The sequence below is a fragment of the Kryptolebias marmoratus genome, linkage group LG2 (genome assembly GCF_001649575.2).
Source record: "Kryptolebias marmoratus isolate JLee-2015 linkage group LG2, ASM164957v2, whole genome shotgun sequence".
In the NCBI taxonomy this organism is placed as follows: domain Eukaryota; kingdom Metazoa; phylum Chordata; class Actinopteri; order Cyprinodontiformes; family Rivulidae; genus Kryptolebias; species Kryptolebias marmoratus.
Window position 1 is genome coordinate 22,086,711 of NC_051431.1, and position 18,426 is coordinate 22,105,136.

At 38.2% G+C, this 18,426-nt stretch overlaps 1 protein-coding gene across 4 annotated transcripts in view; it reads left to right on the forward strand.

The window, feature by feature from the left end:
* The first annotated feature begins 9,964 nt into the window (after positions 1-9,964).
* The window catches only part of rap1gap2a (RAP1 GTPase activating protein 2a), a 117,833-nt gene continuing 109,371 nt past the window's right edge, over positions 9,965-18,426 (forward strand). For 2 of the 4 annotated variants that reach the window (XM_017439262.3, XM_037980694.1), the window contains exon 1: positions 9,966-10,072. In XM_017439262.3, coding sequence (XP_017294751.1) covers positions 10,032-10,072 — 41 coding nt within the window. In that variant the 5' untranslated portion in view covers positions 9,966-10,031. Of the gene's footprint in view, positions 10,073-18,426 lie in introns of all 4 variants that reach the window. The other 2 variants (XM_037980684.1, XM_037980685.1) reach the window with 2 other exon arrangements.

Below are 18,426 nucleotides of genomic sequence, written 5' to 3' on the forward strand. Positions count from 1 at the left end.
CTCAATATCCAAAAAAACGTTTCAACAAACACAGACATGGTTAATATAAAAATAGTGAGAAAGTGTCACTTGTCTCAGTGCCATCCATCTGGCAGATCATCCCTGTCCCCCACACAGATTCCTAAAGTCAGCGGGGCTTTGCCTTTCTCCAGGGTCTGATCACCCAAAGTTTGGTGTTTTGCTACATCAGAAGAACAAAATGATGGAAACTTCTCTTCAGCTTGGCAAAATGTTTGCAAGCTTATTTAAAAAAAAGTAATACCTTCAGACACAAAGCCTTTTCTTTAAACACAGCCATTTTGTCATGTATTTTTGACTCTACATTGTGCACCAGTAGCTTCTGTAGTTCATCTTTTATGTTTTCTTGTGTTTCCTACATCTTCCCCCCCCCCACCCCCTGTGAAGCAGCGACTTTGAAAGTTGTTGTTTTTTTCTGATGGAGCACTGGCGAGGACACAGCAGGCAGGAATATCTAGTATTGCATGTTTTTGCTGAAACTTGGCTGCAGAAACACACAGCAGACTTCAATACGTCGGCTTTCAGACTTCACAGACGGACAGACGGCAAACAGTAAAAGCGTCTCAACAAGATGGAAAAAAGAAACGGCATCGCGAGCAAACAAAGTCCAGACTTTTGGGACATGGAAAAAAAGATGTTTGGAAACGGTACACTGAGTATAAATGAAAGTCGTAGTTTATCATGACAAGACGGTGGATGTTTTTTATTATTTGTTTCTTTGCATGGGATGGGGGGCAGGATGAAGGTTGTTTATAATAGGGACCAGAATGCTTGCTGATATTGAAGTATGTTTGATGATGTGAGGTCTTCTCATCTCCTGCTTCTGCGAAAGGCGAGCGATGATGTAGTTGTCTGTGTGTGTATGCATGTGTTTGTCTGTCTGTTAGCAAAATATCTCATGAACCACTGAATTATTTGAGTGAAACTCCGATAGTAATTGTTGGATTGACACCTACAGCTTAACTTTTGGAGTCAATCCAAATTTAGAAGGCCTCTAACTCAGTCAGTTTTGCAGACGTAGGGCTAAAATTCGGTGTGGTAGCAGCTGAGCGTCATCCCCGACAAACATTGTGAGCGCTAACAGATCATGTGAGATCTTTGTTTAAAAACTTAGCATCCACGGAGGCGGGAGATATGCGGTTCATCTAGGATTGCTACTTTAATTGCCGGCACGAACATGTTGCCAGTGGCTGATTATTATATTTCTGCTCCAGTTCTCTTCTCCCTCGCCTTGTGTTTGACCTGGACATTGTGCTTTATGTGGATCCTTGACCTTTAATAGTATTATGCTCTTTTCATGTAGCCAGTGTTTGTGCTGTCCTGCCATGACACATGCTCCTGCCATCTACAAGAGTCTGACCCAAGTTTTAATCTGTACACACGTTACACAGAGGTCTGATGGAGACCCACAACACATACTGTCATTAAATCCCACCTTTCACTTAATTTCAGAAATTACTTAGCTCATTCTTACATAATTTATTATGGTTTAAGAATATTTTCAACCCAAATGTTGCAAACTCAACATAGGTCAAAAATGTTACTTAGGTAAAAGAAACAAGCCAAAAACAAATGGAATACCCTGTCTTGCAAAACCCCAAAGGTCTTGTTTTAAGTGTTGCACATCCTTGCATCTGTGGATCCTCTGCAGCAGGAAAATGAAGGACACTTTTAATAATAGTATTTACCCATTCCATGGCTTTGAAATCTTTAAAAGTAACACACTGAAACAAGTTCAAATGGGCTGAAATTTTAAATAAAGGCTGAATAGTATAAAATATGCACATTTTACAGATCAGAAAAAAGTCATTATTCTGTCCAAAATATAAACACACCTGGCTGCTGTTTGACTTAAATATTTCAGCTACAAATCTTTGTGCCACCGAACATGAAAATCTGGATAAATGGAATGTCTTTGAAAGTCCAAGGCTGCATCCTCATTAATCCGGACATTTTTCAAACAGATTTTCTAATGTACTTGCACCTCGTGTCCACACACAAATCTGTGAGTAAGAACTGAGATTTTAAAACAAAGCTTTCCAATGTTGAGATTTTTTTAAAAAAAAGCTTTTGTTTTTGATGCCTCCATCTGAAACGATGACAGAGAAGCCTATTTTGCACATTCCCTACATCACTTTGCGCCCTAGAAACCAAAACAACAATAAAACCATTTTCTTCGGTTTTCCTACATCTGTTTCATTAATTTATCTTCATTTGGTCAAACTTCAGTTGTGTTCATTAAATGGGTAATAACTGTGAGGAAAATGTAAACTTTTTCAAAGAATCAACCTTTAGGGAGAATCTTGAGCCAAGCTAAGAATCTCTGTCTCTGCATTTTGATGTATATTTGGACACTCTCTCCACAATCTCACCACCTGTTAGAATGTGTGTATTAAAAAGATTATTTGTATAAGAAAAAATAATAACAATATTGGTAATTGGTGTGTAGATGTGGACTAAGGCGTCTACAGTCCTCTCAGCTTTGAACATGATCAGAGTTTGATGGTGACAGAATTAGGATGAAGTAAGACAGATACATTAAGAACTGGTAATATAGGTCCATTATTGCTTTGGTTTATAGAACACAAAGTGGTGCAAAAGTTCAGTTTGAATGTAGATGCAGCAAAAAATATGAATTTATTAAGATATCCAGAGTAGTCTGGACATGGACTGAATCCACAGTTTACATCCTGCAAAGGTTGTTTGGAGACAGAAGTAGCAAGTATCGTAGAAGCATCCTTTGTCTTGGGTTTGAGTCATATTGAGTGGTTTAAGTTTTACCCTCGTGCAGATGAAGGCAGAGAAATTCAGGGAAATACTTTTCTGTTAAATGAGAGGAAAGTCTTGTCCAAACAGATGGTGTCATTTTGTTGAATACATATTTTCTTTTTCTTTTTTTCCTTTTCAAATCATTGAAATTCAAGGCAGTGGTAGTTGTCATAAGACAAGGTGTCTCAATCTGTCAAGCTTGGAAGACACACCCGAGCCTTCTGGAGTACGTTCCGCCTACACAAGGTCATTACCACAGAATGTGGAGCGGTAAACAGCACAGTCAGAACTGCTGTTCCCTCGATTTTAATAAACAAAAATCTTCAGACAGTGTCTAAGATGTTCATTTTAGGGATAAACACCACAGACTTGTGGCATGGAGCTATGGTATGATTCAGCTTTTTAAGCCATGATAGAATTAGAGCAAGAATTATGAATTATTTCAATACACATAAGTAACTGTTCACATAAAAGTACCTTTGGTCATGAAAAAAAGATTGTGCTCATGGATTTTGACATATATTGAAGAAGTAAAGATAATCCCTATGAAGTCTGTCACTAATAAACTTTAAACTGGATAGTTTGGGGGGTTTGAAGTGGTGCTCTGTAGAGTTGTTTTTTTAGTAATTCATATCTTACCTGTAAAAAATTGTAAGACATTGCTTGGAGTGTTATGAGTGGAGTATCAGGCAGAAGTTCTCTCAAGGAGACAAGCTAACAGATAATCAGAACGGGGCAAAATCGAAGCCATCTAAAACTATTTCAGTTTCAAAACTCTCATAGCGGTTTATGTGAACATTGTTTCCTAAAACTTTACATTGGCCCAAGTCGCACTGGATAATGACCCCGCAACGATGGAAATAAAACATCCAGAAACAGAATGGTCTTTGCAGGATCTTGACAAATTCCTTAGACATGTATTAAGAATGGAATGAGCACCTCATTGTGTCATGATTTAGGTGTTTTGAGTTGTTATTTGTTTTATTTTTTTTTTCAATGCTTGTGTTTCATGTTAATATATATTGTTGTATAGTTTTGCTCCTTGTGTTTTAGATTATTGTATTGTTTTGTTCCTTGTGTTCTCTGTGCCTCTATTCACTTGTTTTCCGCCTGCCACACCCGCCTCACCTGTCCCTCATTATCTCCCAGCTGTAGCTCATCTCCCGCTCACCCACAGTTCTTTAAAGCCAGTCTCTCGCCACCTGCTCCCTGCTGGTTCGTTGTTGCTGTTAGTGTTTGTTTTTTTATGTCATTGTCACATTAAGCTCCTTGTGTCTCCTTGTGATCCTCAGAATGAAGTGTTTTGTTTTACGTTTTGCTACCATGTCAGCCCTTTGGTTTTTGGTTCATTCTGTCCGGTTTAATCAAAAGGAACCCAATATGCAGACTCATCTTCTTAAAAAAACAAAAAATAATTTATTTAAAAAAGGGGAAAACAATATGTCTAAACATGAAGAGTAGAGAGAGTTAAGACAGCAGCAAAGTGAGGGAATATGGTGATTTTGTCCTCCAGCAGTCTTAGCCTTTAGCAGCATAACTAAGGGAGAGCTCAGGAAACCCAAACCAACCCTAACTATAGAATTTATCAAAACGGAAAGTCTTAAGCCTAGTCTCAAAAGTAGACAGGGTGTCAACCTCAGACAGAAACTGGAAGTTGGTTTCGCAAAAGAGGAGCCTGATAATTGAAAGCTCTGCCTCCTATTCTACTTTCAGAATCTCTAGGAAACACAAGTAAACCTGCAGTCTGAGAATGAAGTGCTGTGATAGGAAAATATGGAACAATAAGAGCTTTAATAAAATCTGATATGTGTAGGGAATAGGGAGAAGCTAAAATTGGAAAAATCTGATCTCTTGTTAACCTTTTTCATAATATTTGTCACATAAATTTGTGTTAAATTACACGTTGTGATCGGCACTCCATATATTTTTTATTTAGTTTTATTTTGTGTCATCAAGTCAAAGTAAATTCTTCTCAACCTGAAAGTGTTCTATATATAATTGGACATACAGGCTCTGGCAGGCGCCATCAGCTCGCCCTGACAAAGACTCTGACACGTCACTTGTTAGTGAGACAGATTTAGGCCTATGGGGGGACTTGTTACTATGGCAGACAGCATGCAACACTGATACCCGCTGTCACATTGCAACGCCTGCCAAAGCTCCTGCGGTTGAGATCGTATAAATAGTTTGCTAATCTGTGTAAGAAATGCGCGGTGTGGATCTTCCTCCACTACCACAAGCCCTGTGTTCTGCATTCAAGGAACTCCGATTTCATGCGCTGCGTCGCATTTAAGTTTGGTGTATTTCTGACTAAAATGTAACAAAAGATCTCGCTTCAGCTTCACTGTTTTTAGTGCTTTTAACAGCCCCCTGTTTGCATAAACGGTGCAGGACTGGTTACAGAGGGTCATTACAACTGATTTTATCCAAACCTTTGGCAGACCTCCAGCCAACACTTTATTAACTGGTTTCCAAGGCAACCCAAACCAGCAGTACCAATTAGAACTGGCAAAGGACACCTGAGCATTAAACTGCTCGGAGATCAGAGAGAGAGACAGAGAGAGAGAGAGGGAAAAAAAAGATGCATCCTAAAAGCAAACATCAAATTACAGAAGTGTGGCTGGGGCTTCCAAAGTCAGCAGCTTTGCATCAGCATCCACCTGTGGGCTCACTAGTGTCTGCTTTATTCATTAGACGGGACAGATTTAATTAAACCTGTTATCCCCTCTCGCTTTTCTCTCTCGGCCGAACTTCTGTGTGTCTGTTTGTGTCGTTACAGCTGCAGGCGGAAAACCAGATCAATAAGAAACAGTTTAAAGAGGCTGATGTTTCCTCTTTTTTTTTGTTTTTCTGTTTTTTGTTTAGAACCATTAATGGAAAACTGTGGCCTCAGAGCTTGCTCATCAGTCACATGTCATGCTTGGCCTGTGTCTATCTGTGTGTGTGTGTGTGTGTGTGTGTAAGAGAGTCAGATTGAGTTGACAGCCTTTTGTTCAGTGACAGATCTACCTTATTGAGTAACTGACAAGCTTTATGCCATGGTGGTTGTTGCTTGTGTGTGTGTGTGTGTGTGTGCGCGCGCATGTGTGTGTCAGCGTCCGTGTGAGTTAAAACTATCAGAATCACTGACCTTTAGTGTAAACCCTTTTAGCACGTTCCTCTGAAGTGAGAACAGTTTTATATCTCAACCATGTATGCTGTCAGAATGGAGTTTCAAACATATTTATCACCAAGGCAGATGATAATCTTTTTGCCCATGTTTGTGGTGTGAATGTGTCTGCCTGTTACATATCTCATGAACCACTCGACAAATTATATTGAAACTCTCTAAAAGTAATCATGGGTATGTGTGTAAATCTACAGCTAAATAACTTTAGGGGGTTAACTCAATTCAACATGACTGTCACAGCTAATTAACATCAGCCAGTCAGATTTACAGATATTGAGCTAAGATTTGGTGTGGTAGTAGCTGAGAGTCATTCAACAACACATACTCTTGAGTGCTAACAAATCTTGCAGTATCCCATGTGATCGCCCATTAGGTTATTTTCAAGGATTGACCAAAACAGCTACAACATAAGAGGATCTAAGTCTAAATGTCTGACACTAAACGCGATGGGTGATATGCATTCCCTCATGTTATGCTAGACTAGATTAAAATCTGGTTTACCATTTAAAAATGACTAGTCAAAGAAATATAAACTGTTGTCCCTTTTCTTTTTTCCAAACTAAATCAACACAAAATAAAATGGTTGCAGGATTGAGTGTAGTTTTTTGTGCTTTTCGTCTTATATTCCTTGAAGGTAAAAAGCCTATATGCTTATTTAAGGATAACGTGGGCTCCAGTTTTATTCAGAAAGGTTTATATGTTTTATTAGTGGAAAACATATTTCCACATTATACAGTGCTGCACCACTTTCTGTCCGCTTTATTACAAACACCATGTGTCGTGTTGAAATTTAAAGGGAGTTTGTAAAAATTGGTTCCCTCAGATTAAAGACTATACGTAGCAGATGTTGTGTTTAGCTTTGTTTTTGGTGTGAAGTGAAGGGCGTCGATCCAAGCGAGGAAACAGAAGAGGGTTTAGGGACTGTCTACAAATTACAACATCTGGCTGTGATATTCAATTACATTATCTGTATTGCTGGCACAGCGACACAATGATTGGAGGTGTTGCCTCCAAGCGAGAAGGTCACATGACCGCCTCATGTCCTTTCTATTTGAAGTTTACATGTTCTCCCCATGCATGCGGGGGTTTTCTCCAGATACTACCGTTTCCTCCCACAGACCAAATATTTGCACGTTAGGTTTATTGGTAACTCCAAAATTGTCCCTAGGTGTGAGTGAAGGCGTGAATGGTCATTTGTCTCGGTGTGTCCCTGTAATGGACTTGCGACCTGTCCAGCATGTCCCCTGCCTCTTGAACAGCGTCTTCTGGGGAAAGACACCAGCTCCCTGTGACCCGGAAAAGAGAAGCGGGTAAACAAAATAGATGGATTGTTTGTTTGTAATATGTGTTGTTCCATAAATAACATCAGACGTTTACTGTATGTCTCCTGCTAAGGTCATTTAAACTTTAAATTAGAAATATGCACTTTTATGTAATTTTGGAGAATTGTTTGATCTTCTTATGAGTTTACTGATGGTTCCTTGGAGCCATTCCAACCTGGAGTTTGCCCTATTTTCATTAAAATTAGTCATAGAGAGGTGATGTCTGTGGTTTGTCAGCAAATTGATGGTTTGTTTAGAAGTTATTGATCCTGGAAGTGAAAATTTGTCCAACTTTTCAACTTTATTGACCCCAAATGATAATTGATGGCTTGTTCTTAAACAGAAAATCTCAAAGGCTCTAGGTTTTGTGGGTTTTGCTGACCTTTTCCATGGCAGACAGAAGAAAAAAGATTGACCTTTAAAGAACAAACTTAAGTTTGTGAAAACAGCAAAAGTTTGCTGCATCCATCAATACTCTAACCATCACTGTAGACGAATAGTTGTTTTTCTGGGTTTGAGACAGACAGTAGTAAATTGCATTACTTTGTCTTTCTTTATACAATTTTCGTCCAAGGTTTCAAACTAAATGCAGGAACTCTACTCCTCACTCTGTTTGAGACGATAAAAAACACAAACTAATTCATGGTAAAATACATAAAATTACATACAGGCATAGATAGATTTGTTGGTACCCTTACAGCTCACTAGAAACAATGATTAATTTTGTTTGAAAATTGATTTAGTTAAGAACAGTTGTCTAATATATATCTGTATGCTTTTAGTAAGTAACTGAATAAAAAAAAAAAACACTTTTTTTGTTGTTTATTTTACAAAGATATGCGAAAACAGTATTGACAAATTTGTTGGTACACTTAAATTATTAACGTTTGCATTATTGTCATGTTTAAAATCTAAATGTTTGACCTTATTTAGTATCACATGTGCCTTTAAACTTTATTCAACCATTCAGCCTGTTTAAAGGGTACAAACACTAAACATATAAAGAAAAAGCAAGGATGAAAGCTGTCTGAGGAACACAGGAAGAAAATTATAGGTACCCATATTAAAGGCTACAAGACTATCTCCAAGAAGTTTCATGTTCCTCTGACCACAGCTGCCAATAGTACCTAACAGGAGGTGGACGCAAGAGAAAATGCAATCCCGTGTTGATCAGACGGATCCAGATGGCAGAAAAGACCCAAGAAACCATCCAAAACGACTCAACATAAACTCCAAGGTCGAGGTACGTCACATTTTGACTCATAATGAGCTCCACTGACAACAACCCAGAAGGGAACCACTGTTGACAGAAAAACACACAAAAAAACAGAAAACATTTGGCCAGAATGCATGTTGGCAAGCCCCAAAGTTTCTGAGAGAGAATATTTTGGACTGCTGGAACAAAACCGCAGCTTTTTGGCTCCAGTTAACATTATTTGGTGTTTTTTGTAAAACCTATGGAAGGGTACCAACAAATTTATCCAAATTTATGCCTGTAAATACAGACAAACATAAAAAGGACTTGAAAGCGAGTGCACAAGACATCTACTTTAGAGTCTCTCCACTGGGTATCTATAAGTTTCAGATTGTTTTAAGGTTTTTGTATTGGTAGTAAGATTGTTTATGATCTTAGTCCTACCTGTTAATCAAATTATGCTTTTACTTTATGAGTACGCTAGATCCTTCAAGTCCTCCAGAAAAGGTTTCTGATTTAATGCTGGTGTAGAGTTGTTCTGTTCAGTTGCTTTGTTGGCTTTTTTTTTTTGTTTGTTTGTTTTTTGATTGATTAGAACTAGAACCCACAATAAAGCATCATTTTTATGGACGTCACCTGTAGAACACCATTTATTAGGATGGCTGAGAGTGTCGATGTTTATAAATCCAAACTCAGGACTCACCTGTTCAGTCTGGTTTTTTGTTCAGTTATTTATTCGCAAATTTCAGCATTTTATCTGTTAGTTTTATTGTGCTCTAGTTTGATTTCAAATTGATTTATAATTAAGTGTAATTTAGTTTAACTACTCATTTTACTCGGTCGTATTTATGTTCATTTTTAGGAAAACAATAGTATATTTTATTTTAACCTAATTTCCAAGGTTAAAATAAAGGTTAAAGGTTAAAATAGAAAATAAAACAGTTTTGGTTTTTTTGTGGAAACTAAAGCTTTGAGGTCATGCTTTTGAGTGTATTTTTCATCTTTTTTCTGTTTTTTAACAACGACAACAACTCCCATTTTGAAATCCTGCAGGTTGTCTTAGAGGTTATTTTGTTGTTGTTGTGAAAAGTAAAACTGAACAAGAGTTTGCCACTAATAATATGCTGAAAGTTCACCTTGCCTCAGGTGTTTGTCCTTAAACTTTCAGTGCTCTTCCCTCTCTCTCCCTCCTCATCGCCATTTGTTTGTCTACCCCTGCCTTTTTCTTTTCTCCTCAGCCTTACTTTGTCTTTTGTTTTCCATCACTTGGTCTTAAAAGGCTTTAAAGGGGTTTAGGCGTAGTCCTCTCCATGGTAACACAGTCTCCCATTCTTACACACACACACACACACATTTTCTCTCTGCCTCTCATCTCATGATACTGCCCTGCCCTGCGCTTCATCGCCGTTCCCTCCCCCCTCCTCCTCATATACGCTCCCTTTCCCCTTTTCTCTCTCATTCTCTCGCTTGTTGTTTCTTCCACACATACACACACTCAGCCTGTCCTCCTGCTTCTTGCTGGTCGACTGCTGATGCTGCAGCATCCTCCGACTGCGAGATGTTCACTCCAGCTTCCAAAGGATCTGCAGGGGAGTCGAGGTAAGGCTCTCACACTTATCTTCTCTTGGAACGGAAACACTACGGACACGTTAACGCTGCCTTTCATCGGCCGCTCACAACAGCTCACTGGATGCCAAGTGACTGGTTGGAAGTGTGTGTTTGCGAGTGTGTGTGTGTGTGCTGATTGGAGAGAGAACTCTCCAGCTGGAGTGGTGGGCTTTTGTTCCAGTAGTTGCAGGTGATTTCTGAAATGTGTGATCTGAATACTTTCCATCTCCTACTTTTTTTCCTCTTAAACTTGGGTGAAACATTGCCGTGCGTGTGCATAAGTGTGTGTGCGCAAATGCTGAGAAAGAGCCCTTGGGAGCCCAGTGGTACACAAATTGTCTTGACTGTTGTGGTGCAACAGTGCTGCAATGTCTTCTGGTGGTGCTATATTCTCTGATGGTGTTGCGTGCGTGTGTGTGTAAAAAGATGGAGAGTGGAGGCTTGAAGTTATGGCTTTCTGCGTACGTGAGTGGGTGGAAAGGTGGTGTTTTTAATATTTTCTCAAATCAATCCCAGGATCATCAGTGCCTGTGGAGAGAATCCGAGGAAAACTGGAGACACATAAAAAAAATGCAACACATGAATGGACACAGGGATGTTTCCTGCATAATGAGAAGAAAAAAAAAGAAAGTAATGCAGTCAATACTGTACCGTTCTGCAGTGAGCTGACAGCTCTTTTCGTGATCATGAATCTTCCAGTTTTTGTTCCATAGGGAGCTCATCCATCTTAATATATACAGCACCCTGCATGCGAGTGTTGAATATGAAAGAAAGAAGTCCTGAGGAAATGTGGTCCTTGCTGTTTGTTTTGCCGAGAGAGAAACTCAAAGAAATGTTGTTTGTGTCATGTTTATTCCAAGGAGGTAATGTGAGTCTCCTAATATCAGACATTCAGTATCCTTTAAGACATCTGGTGAGCGCCGGTGTCCAGGGAGCTAATTGTTTTCATTATAGGAGCTGATGGGTCCATTATGTGCTGTTCTTCTGTTCTGTTGAAGATGGATTGGTGTTAACAATAATCTCCTCATTTGTCCACATTCTAGATTTAGCTTCTTGAAATATTTCCAGATATTGTTCAAGCCTGACTGAGCAAAGTTAGCAAAAGGAAAAAATTGCAATGAAAATGTATGATGTAAACCTTTTAGCAAAATAAAAGGGCAGTAGCTTATATTTATTTATTATTATTTCAATTGTACACCTTAAAAAATACCATGAATAATAATTTAAAAAATGAAATAAATTGTGCTGCAAAATAAACTCAAAACCAATAAAACTAGACAGGAAAATTTCTGAATAAATTAAAAAAATTCCAGTTCCTCTAAAGCCCAGGATTAGCTGTCACCAGACCTGTGTCTGTCAAACCCTGAGAGCACTCTTAATAAGACAGGCAGGCAGAAATGCTAATAAGAAAGTAAGGACCAAGCAACCAGTCACTGTGGAAAAACTGTAAGTTGTATGAAATAAAAAAAACCTCTTAAACTGTGAGTGATAGAAGCATCTGGTGGACACACATGTCGTTTAATGTTTCAACAGTGTTTTATGTAGGAGGCAGGACAAGTTAAAAAAGAATCCTCACTTCCAGTTTTGGAGAGAAGAGTCACAGTTCAGATAAAATGGGAGCCTATTAGAGATTGGTTGTGCACACACTGTTCTCTGGGAAGGATTTGAGAGAAAAACACAAATCTTAAGAGAAACACTGGGTTAAAGAAAAAGAAATGCCAACGTTTTGATAAGTAAACTGTATGAGGCTTTGCAAAGAGTTTGGAGAGTTTAGACAGCTCAAAGGTTAGTGTATGACATTATTTAACCTTCCATCATTGCACTACCTCTGTGTTACTTTGTACTCATTGATTACTGCTTGTTTAGGTTTTTTTGTTATTATGAGTGTTTCTAATGACTTTTTTTAAACACTTATTTGTTTGAGTGGATACAGTTATTTCCCAGTTCTTTTCATTTTCACTTCTTCAGATTCAGAGTTTGAGAAACCAGCAGCTCCAGCTTCAGGGTCAGAACTGAACAAATGTTGCATCCTACAGTAAAAGACACCTGGACTGAAGGACTTAAAATGTTTTGTTGAGCTGCATCAAAGTCATCTATATGTTTACTGTTATTTCAGTTTTTTTCTTTGGGGATTTATTTTAATGGGCATTGTTATTAATTGTTCTGTCACATACTATTTATCCATTTATTCTCAAACTTGGTATGTTACATTGCATCAACTTCCATTATCTGTACACTTGCAGGATGGAAACACAAATTAATTAGATCTTTTTGTTTGTTTTTCAGTGTTTTTTTGTAACACCAGGTAATCTGGCCTCCTATACTTTTAAGAAGGAAATATTCGATGTCCTGCTAATTAAAAGCTGAAAAAGAAACGTAAAATTGCCCTGAGGATAGTGTTGTTTGGTGTGAGACGCTTATAATTGGGTAGCGAAATGGAAAGGAAAACACTCATTGTTCCACAGCTGCACATTTAACGGTTGCTTTTACCTCATGTTCATCACTTGTGACCCCTGCAGTAAAAATAGTTTGTTGCACAAAAAAACTGTGCAAAACGGCACGGCGTCGGCTTGCCTCCACCAATCACGCTGATACAAATTAGTGAGCAAAATGAACCCTTGATGAATGGAGTCAGCAGAAGAATGAAAATATGTTTTCTGCAAACGCAAGACCTAGTAATTTCTCTCAGAAAGGCAGAATTTTAAAATAACTGTAGCTGAGGGCATCTTCTCTGTCAGCACATCTAAAACCCGAGCACGGCTGCAGGTCAAGGAAACCGACCGGACTGAACTGTCTGTGCTACAGCCTCGAACACGCAACGTTAAGATGGATTATCTTGTAAGATCACCAGTGCTAGGGGATTAGGTAAACCTTTTTTTGGAAACAGGTTCAAAAGCAATACATAGAATAATACAGTCTCCTGTATTGTCCTGTATATAACTGTTAAGTTAACTTGAGACCCAGTGCCACTACCAGTCATTTCTTTCCTCTCTCCTTTCTCTAATCTGTCATATCTCCATCTCTCTCTCTCTCAACTTGACCCATTTTCAATGTGACCACCAGATGGTGCTAAATCTAGACAAGGCCAGGTAAATGCTCCACCTCCACCTGTACTAATGACACAGGTGTGGAGTCAAACAAACAACCAGCAGGATAGAATGGACACAGACAGGCCACTGGTGAGTCAAATCTGTTAAAAAAGAATGTTAAAAGACATAGTTAAGTGAGTAGTAAAGTAAGTATGTATAAGTTTAGGTTATAGTTAAGCTAAGATACCAAAATTTGGTTTAATTAAAGTGAATTTAAGGAGGAAAGCTGGTCAATCATGTTGTCAAAGCAAACAGTGTAGATCATTGAAGTGACACTATAGGATTGTTGTTGAAGTAGTCAAAATATCTCAAGTTTGTTGTTCATTAAAAGATAAATTAAAGATGACTTTATCAATGTTAAATACTAATAGTAATTTATCCCTTTTCTAGAATGAATTTTGGTTGAATATTTTCCTAAATCATGTGTTTAAAATAGTTTAAAAAGTTGTCTGTAATGATGAAATTGAACATTTGTGGGCTTAGATTGACCATGTCAAGCCTTTATACTGAGTAAATTAAAAGATGAAATATATTGGTTGGTGTATGTTTGGGGATGACTGAGATTTAAAAGCAATTCATTGATTAAAAGTAATTTAATTATGTGAAAAATGTAAAGATAAATATGCTTTAAAAATGTACATTGATTAGATTATTTAAATGATTTAGGATGTTTAAAAGCACTTAAAATACATTGTTAAGAATATACAATATTTACAGTTACAATGATGCAAGTACACAGTACAAAATAGTTAAAAATGTAAAAGACTTAAAGTGAATTAAAAGTGAATATTATTTAACTTTAAATTAGAAATGAAATTGTTTAATTTTTTGTTTCAATCTTCAAAGGTTTTTGACCTGTCGCTTCAAAGAAGATAAAAATAAATAAAAAGTTTCAAGCTGAGTCAAGACTTGCGTCTGTTTGTCCTTGGGTTTTCAAGTTACCTGGATCCTGTGGAGAAATAACTTGACAATAACTGCCGTTTGATTAAGCATTTGTGTGAAATGTGTATATTTTGCTCCGAAACTCAAAGTAAACAGCAAGGTAAAATCACATTCAAACAAAATAAAAGAAGAGCATTCATTCGTTGATATAATGCATAGTGAATCTCCTGCTGCCTTTCGTGCCAGAATTTCAATCAAAGTTAATCTTATCGAGAGATCCATTAGTGCCCACAGTATGTTGTGAGTGACTCTCGGCTACTACGACATCAAACTTTAGGTCAATATCTGGAAAACTGACTTAGGTAAAGCCCTTTTTATGAGTGCTAAAATTGATTAATAGTGGTAGACATCTTGAGTTGGATTGACACCAAAAGTTTCTTAGTTGTAGACGATGATTACTTCCTTAAAATATCATTAAAATCTCTCTAGTGGTTTATAAGATATTTTCCTAATAGTGTAGTACTCAAAGTGTGTGTTGGGCTGACTCTCAGCTACCACCTCACTTAATTTTAGCTCAATATAAATTAAATTACCTGAGTCATTTTGGTGTTCTCTAAGGTCAGTTGGCTGTGGCAGCCATCTTGAATCAAGTTAATTGTAGATAGGCATCTGGTAATTGCTTTTGGGAGATTCATTAAAATGTGTCTATTAGTTCATGAGGTATTATGCTAACATGACAGACAAACAAACAAACACACAAACAAAAAAATCATTCTTCTTAATAAGGTTTGAACTTTTGCTCTCTTAAACAGATCATGTCTGTAGGAGCTGTTTTCATATTTGAAATTATTAAATTTGTCTAATTGGTTTTGGATTACTTCTTGTTGTGATATATTGTAAAGTAAGTAGTATTTTGTTGTGTTTATTATGTGGGCAGGTGCAGGACTAGCATGCAATGAGGTGAGCCTGCGGTTTTTACCAGAACTGGAGAAGCAGCAAATACATTGTTGTATGTTGCATAAAAGTTCATAAAACTACAGGGTTTCATAATGTTACAGTTCGGATATTGTATTAATTTAGCCAAATAAACTCCTAATTAGTATTTTTATTGCATTAACTGAACTGTTCTTTGTGAACACAATAGCTGTTGTTTCTTTTTTGAGCAGAGATATAACTTCAGGGAGACAGGACTTCGAGCAGAAGTCTACAATCTGTCACTGTGTTGTTTATCACAAAGACAGATTGTCAATATTCTTTTGTCGTTTTCTTTTTTTTTTTTTTAATAGCGGATGTCTTCACTTGGAGGCTTCAAGTATTCTGCTCTGTCACTGCATCATAATCATCCCATCATCCAAACCCCCCCCCCCAAAAAAAACAAACCAAAACAAAACAGACTCTCAACTCGGCAGTCCCAGACTAAAAGGCCTTATAAATTACGATCCACGGAGTCGAGCAGACGACTAATCTCACCAGCAGCACTTTGTACTCTCTGCTGCTGATTCCTGCTCAAAATAGATAGCAGCTAATCTGTACTGCTCAGGCTGAATGAAGTCCAGGATTGTTGCATTTGTTTAAATCCATCTGGGAATGTAGAAATGTAATTAATGTTTTCACTTGTGCCACTAATGACTCTTAAAACAAAATACTAGTTTTAGTGAAATGAGTTTTACATCCCCGTGGACTGAGAAGAAGATTGAGTTATTTGATCTCAGTGACAAGAAGCATGATTGGAGGAGTCAAAGTGAGGTTTTCAAACTTACGGACACTGTACTAATTGTCAAGCATGGTGGTGGTAGCATCACGCTGTGGTACTGGTGCTTGTTGGACCCAGAATGCAGGCAGACTCAAGGAACCTCAAGCATAAACTAATTTACTGAACAAAAACAAAAAGCTGACCTGGCAATAAAAAGTATTTGGAACTAAACACCTCACCAGGTGCTCAAATGACAATCACCTGGTGAGAAGACAAGTAGGGACAGGTGAGAGTGAGTGGGACAGGAGAGAACTAAATAACACAGGGGAAGACACGGACACAAAGAAAATACAGGAACACAGGGACACAAATCAAAAGCTTTATGTTTAAAACTTGAAGACAAATGGGTCTCCCAAAGCCCTCCATAGCCCCCCTAAACCCCAGAACTCAGCCCTACCAGCGAACCAACCTGAACTTTACCAACTCTGCCAAGAAACACGATCAAATATTGAGCCAGAATTATACCAGAAGACTGTTGATGAAGACAAAAAGTGGGTGGTTGAGGTGTAACTTGCTCATTTGTCTCTATGTGTCCCTGTGATGGACTTGTGACATGTCCAGGGTGTCACCTGCCTCTCGCACAGCGACAGCTGGAGATGGCTGGCTGGCTGGATGCCCGTGATGAGTGGATGCTAACTCCTGACTGCAACCGTTTTTGCAGCTCTTCCATCCTGCTTCGTCGTTCTTGCTGTGAAATATTATTTGTCAGCTTTTTTCCTGTTTCCCATCAAACTACGTCCCTTCCCTTCACTTTACCCATCCTTTACTATCTTCTGTTGGCTCTAATTTAAAATCCGAGCCAAAAAACTGTCTCAGGCCTTATTCCCTCCGCAACTTTTGTGATGAAATCAATGCGAACCCCGATACAGTGACAAATGAGTCACCAGCTGCAGAGGGGATTTGCTTTAAACCACCACGGCGTGTTTGTATTTGTGCGCTCCCATTAAAAGGAAAGAAAGACGTTGTGTGGAAATTGCCCTCCTCGCAGGGTAAACCTGATTAAACTATTTTTCTCTGGACTGAGTGTTTGCACTGCCCCCCCTCCACTGAGGTGTTTCTCATAAAGTGTTGCCGGGACCTTGTTTATGTGTTTTGCTCTCTGCAGAGCTGCAGTGACAGGAAAGTGTGTAAATTAACTGGATGTTTGACTCTGATCAATGCTGCCTGGAAGAAAAAAAAACAAAAAACGGTGGGGGCAGCCGTGGAAACTGTGTGTGTGTGTATGCACAAGTCACAGTGTGTTAATTTGAGTGTATGGATGTGCACACATGTCAGCATGAGGGAGCTCGTGTCTGTGTGCACAGGTCCATGCAGGATTGCAGATGTCTGTCACTGTGTTTATGAATGTGTGCTCTCATTTGAGTGTGTGTGTGTGCGTGCATGTGAGTGTGTGTGATCTGGAAGAGTGGGCGTATGGGTGGGCTCACTGTCACTTTCATTAAAATCCGCCAACAGAGAGAAGGACTATAGGGGGAAATGAAGGGAAACAAAAATAGATGGCAGGAAAGCAGGAAGGTTTAGAGAAGAGTAATAGTTTGAGGGTAATAAATGTGAAGAAAGAGAGAGAGAAAAAAATGGAAGCAGAAAGGAAATTAAAAGAGCATGTAAATTTTCAACAGCTTATTGATGTACACGTTTTTTAAAACCAAGACTAATAGCATCCATTTTATCAACTAAGGCGTTTCTGGATGGTGAATATAATAAATGTTCCTCAGATGATGACAGCATCACTGTTGAATAAAGTCACTTTCATACCCTTCGATGTTAAATCTCTTTGACAAGAAAACTGGAAGCTCCATTAGTCACATCTGTGTTAGTCATTAAATCCAGGCCTCTGCAGATGTAGCATCTTCTTTACTAACATTTTAATTTCCCAAATCTTAGAAAGGCTCGAGGCAGTTTCTCTAATTTTAGCACTTACATTTATTTGGAAGCCTGTGTGAACCTATTAGATTTTGGCAGTTACAAATATGCTCAAAGCAGCAGCTCAAAATCTCCTTGGCTAATCATGAAAAAGGTTTATCCCTAAAAGGATAAATCCTACTTTACATCCAAACAGACAAAAGTTGACTTTTACAAGCCTGGAAATGAATTTGTGTGTTTTTTCTCTGTCTCTCCTCCTTCTTCTATTTTCATTCAAGGTGCCGATTACAAAATGAAGTCCATTCGTGGCCCCGATTGGGTCGTAAAAACTTCAAAATGACCTTTATGCGAGAAGTCCACGGTTCAAATCCTGGATGAGCCCCCCCCCTTGTGTTACATTACCTGAATAAATAGAACAAAGAAGAAAGCAAAGCTCTCCACGTGCCACTACAAGGTTCCTACAGGGTGGTAAAAAGTCATAATAAGCTTTAAATTTATTTATTTTGGTTTTATGCCTTAAAAAGTCTTAAATATGTCTAAATTAGGGTCTTCAAATACATTTAGTTAGGATTAAATTTGTACATTTGTTCATTAATTGCTTCTTCCATGAGCGATTTTTTAAATGTGCTGTTGGCATTCATTCATTCTGTGTTGTCATTCTGTCTGAGGATTTTAGACTTTATTGCCAAAGACTGCTCGTGTAGTATAATACTCAGTATCAGTAGAATATGTCAATGGTTATTACGCTGCAACAAAAC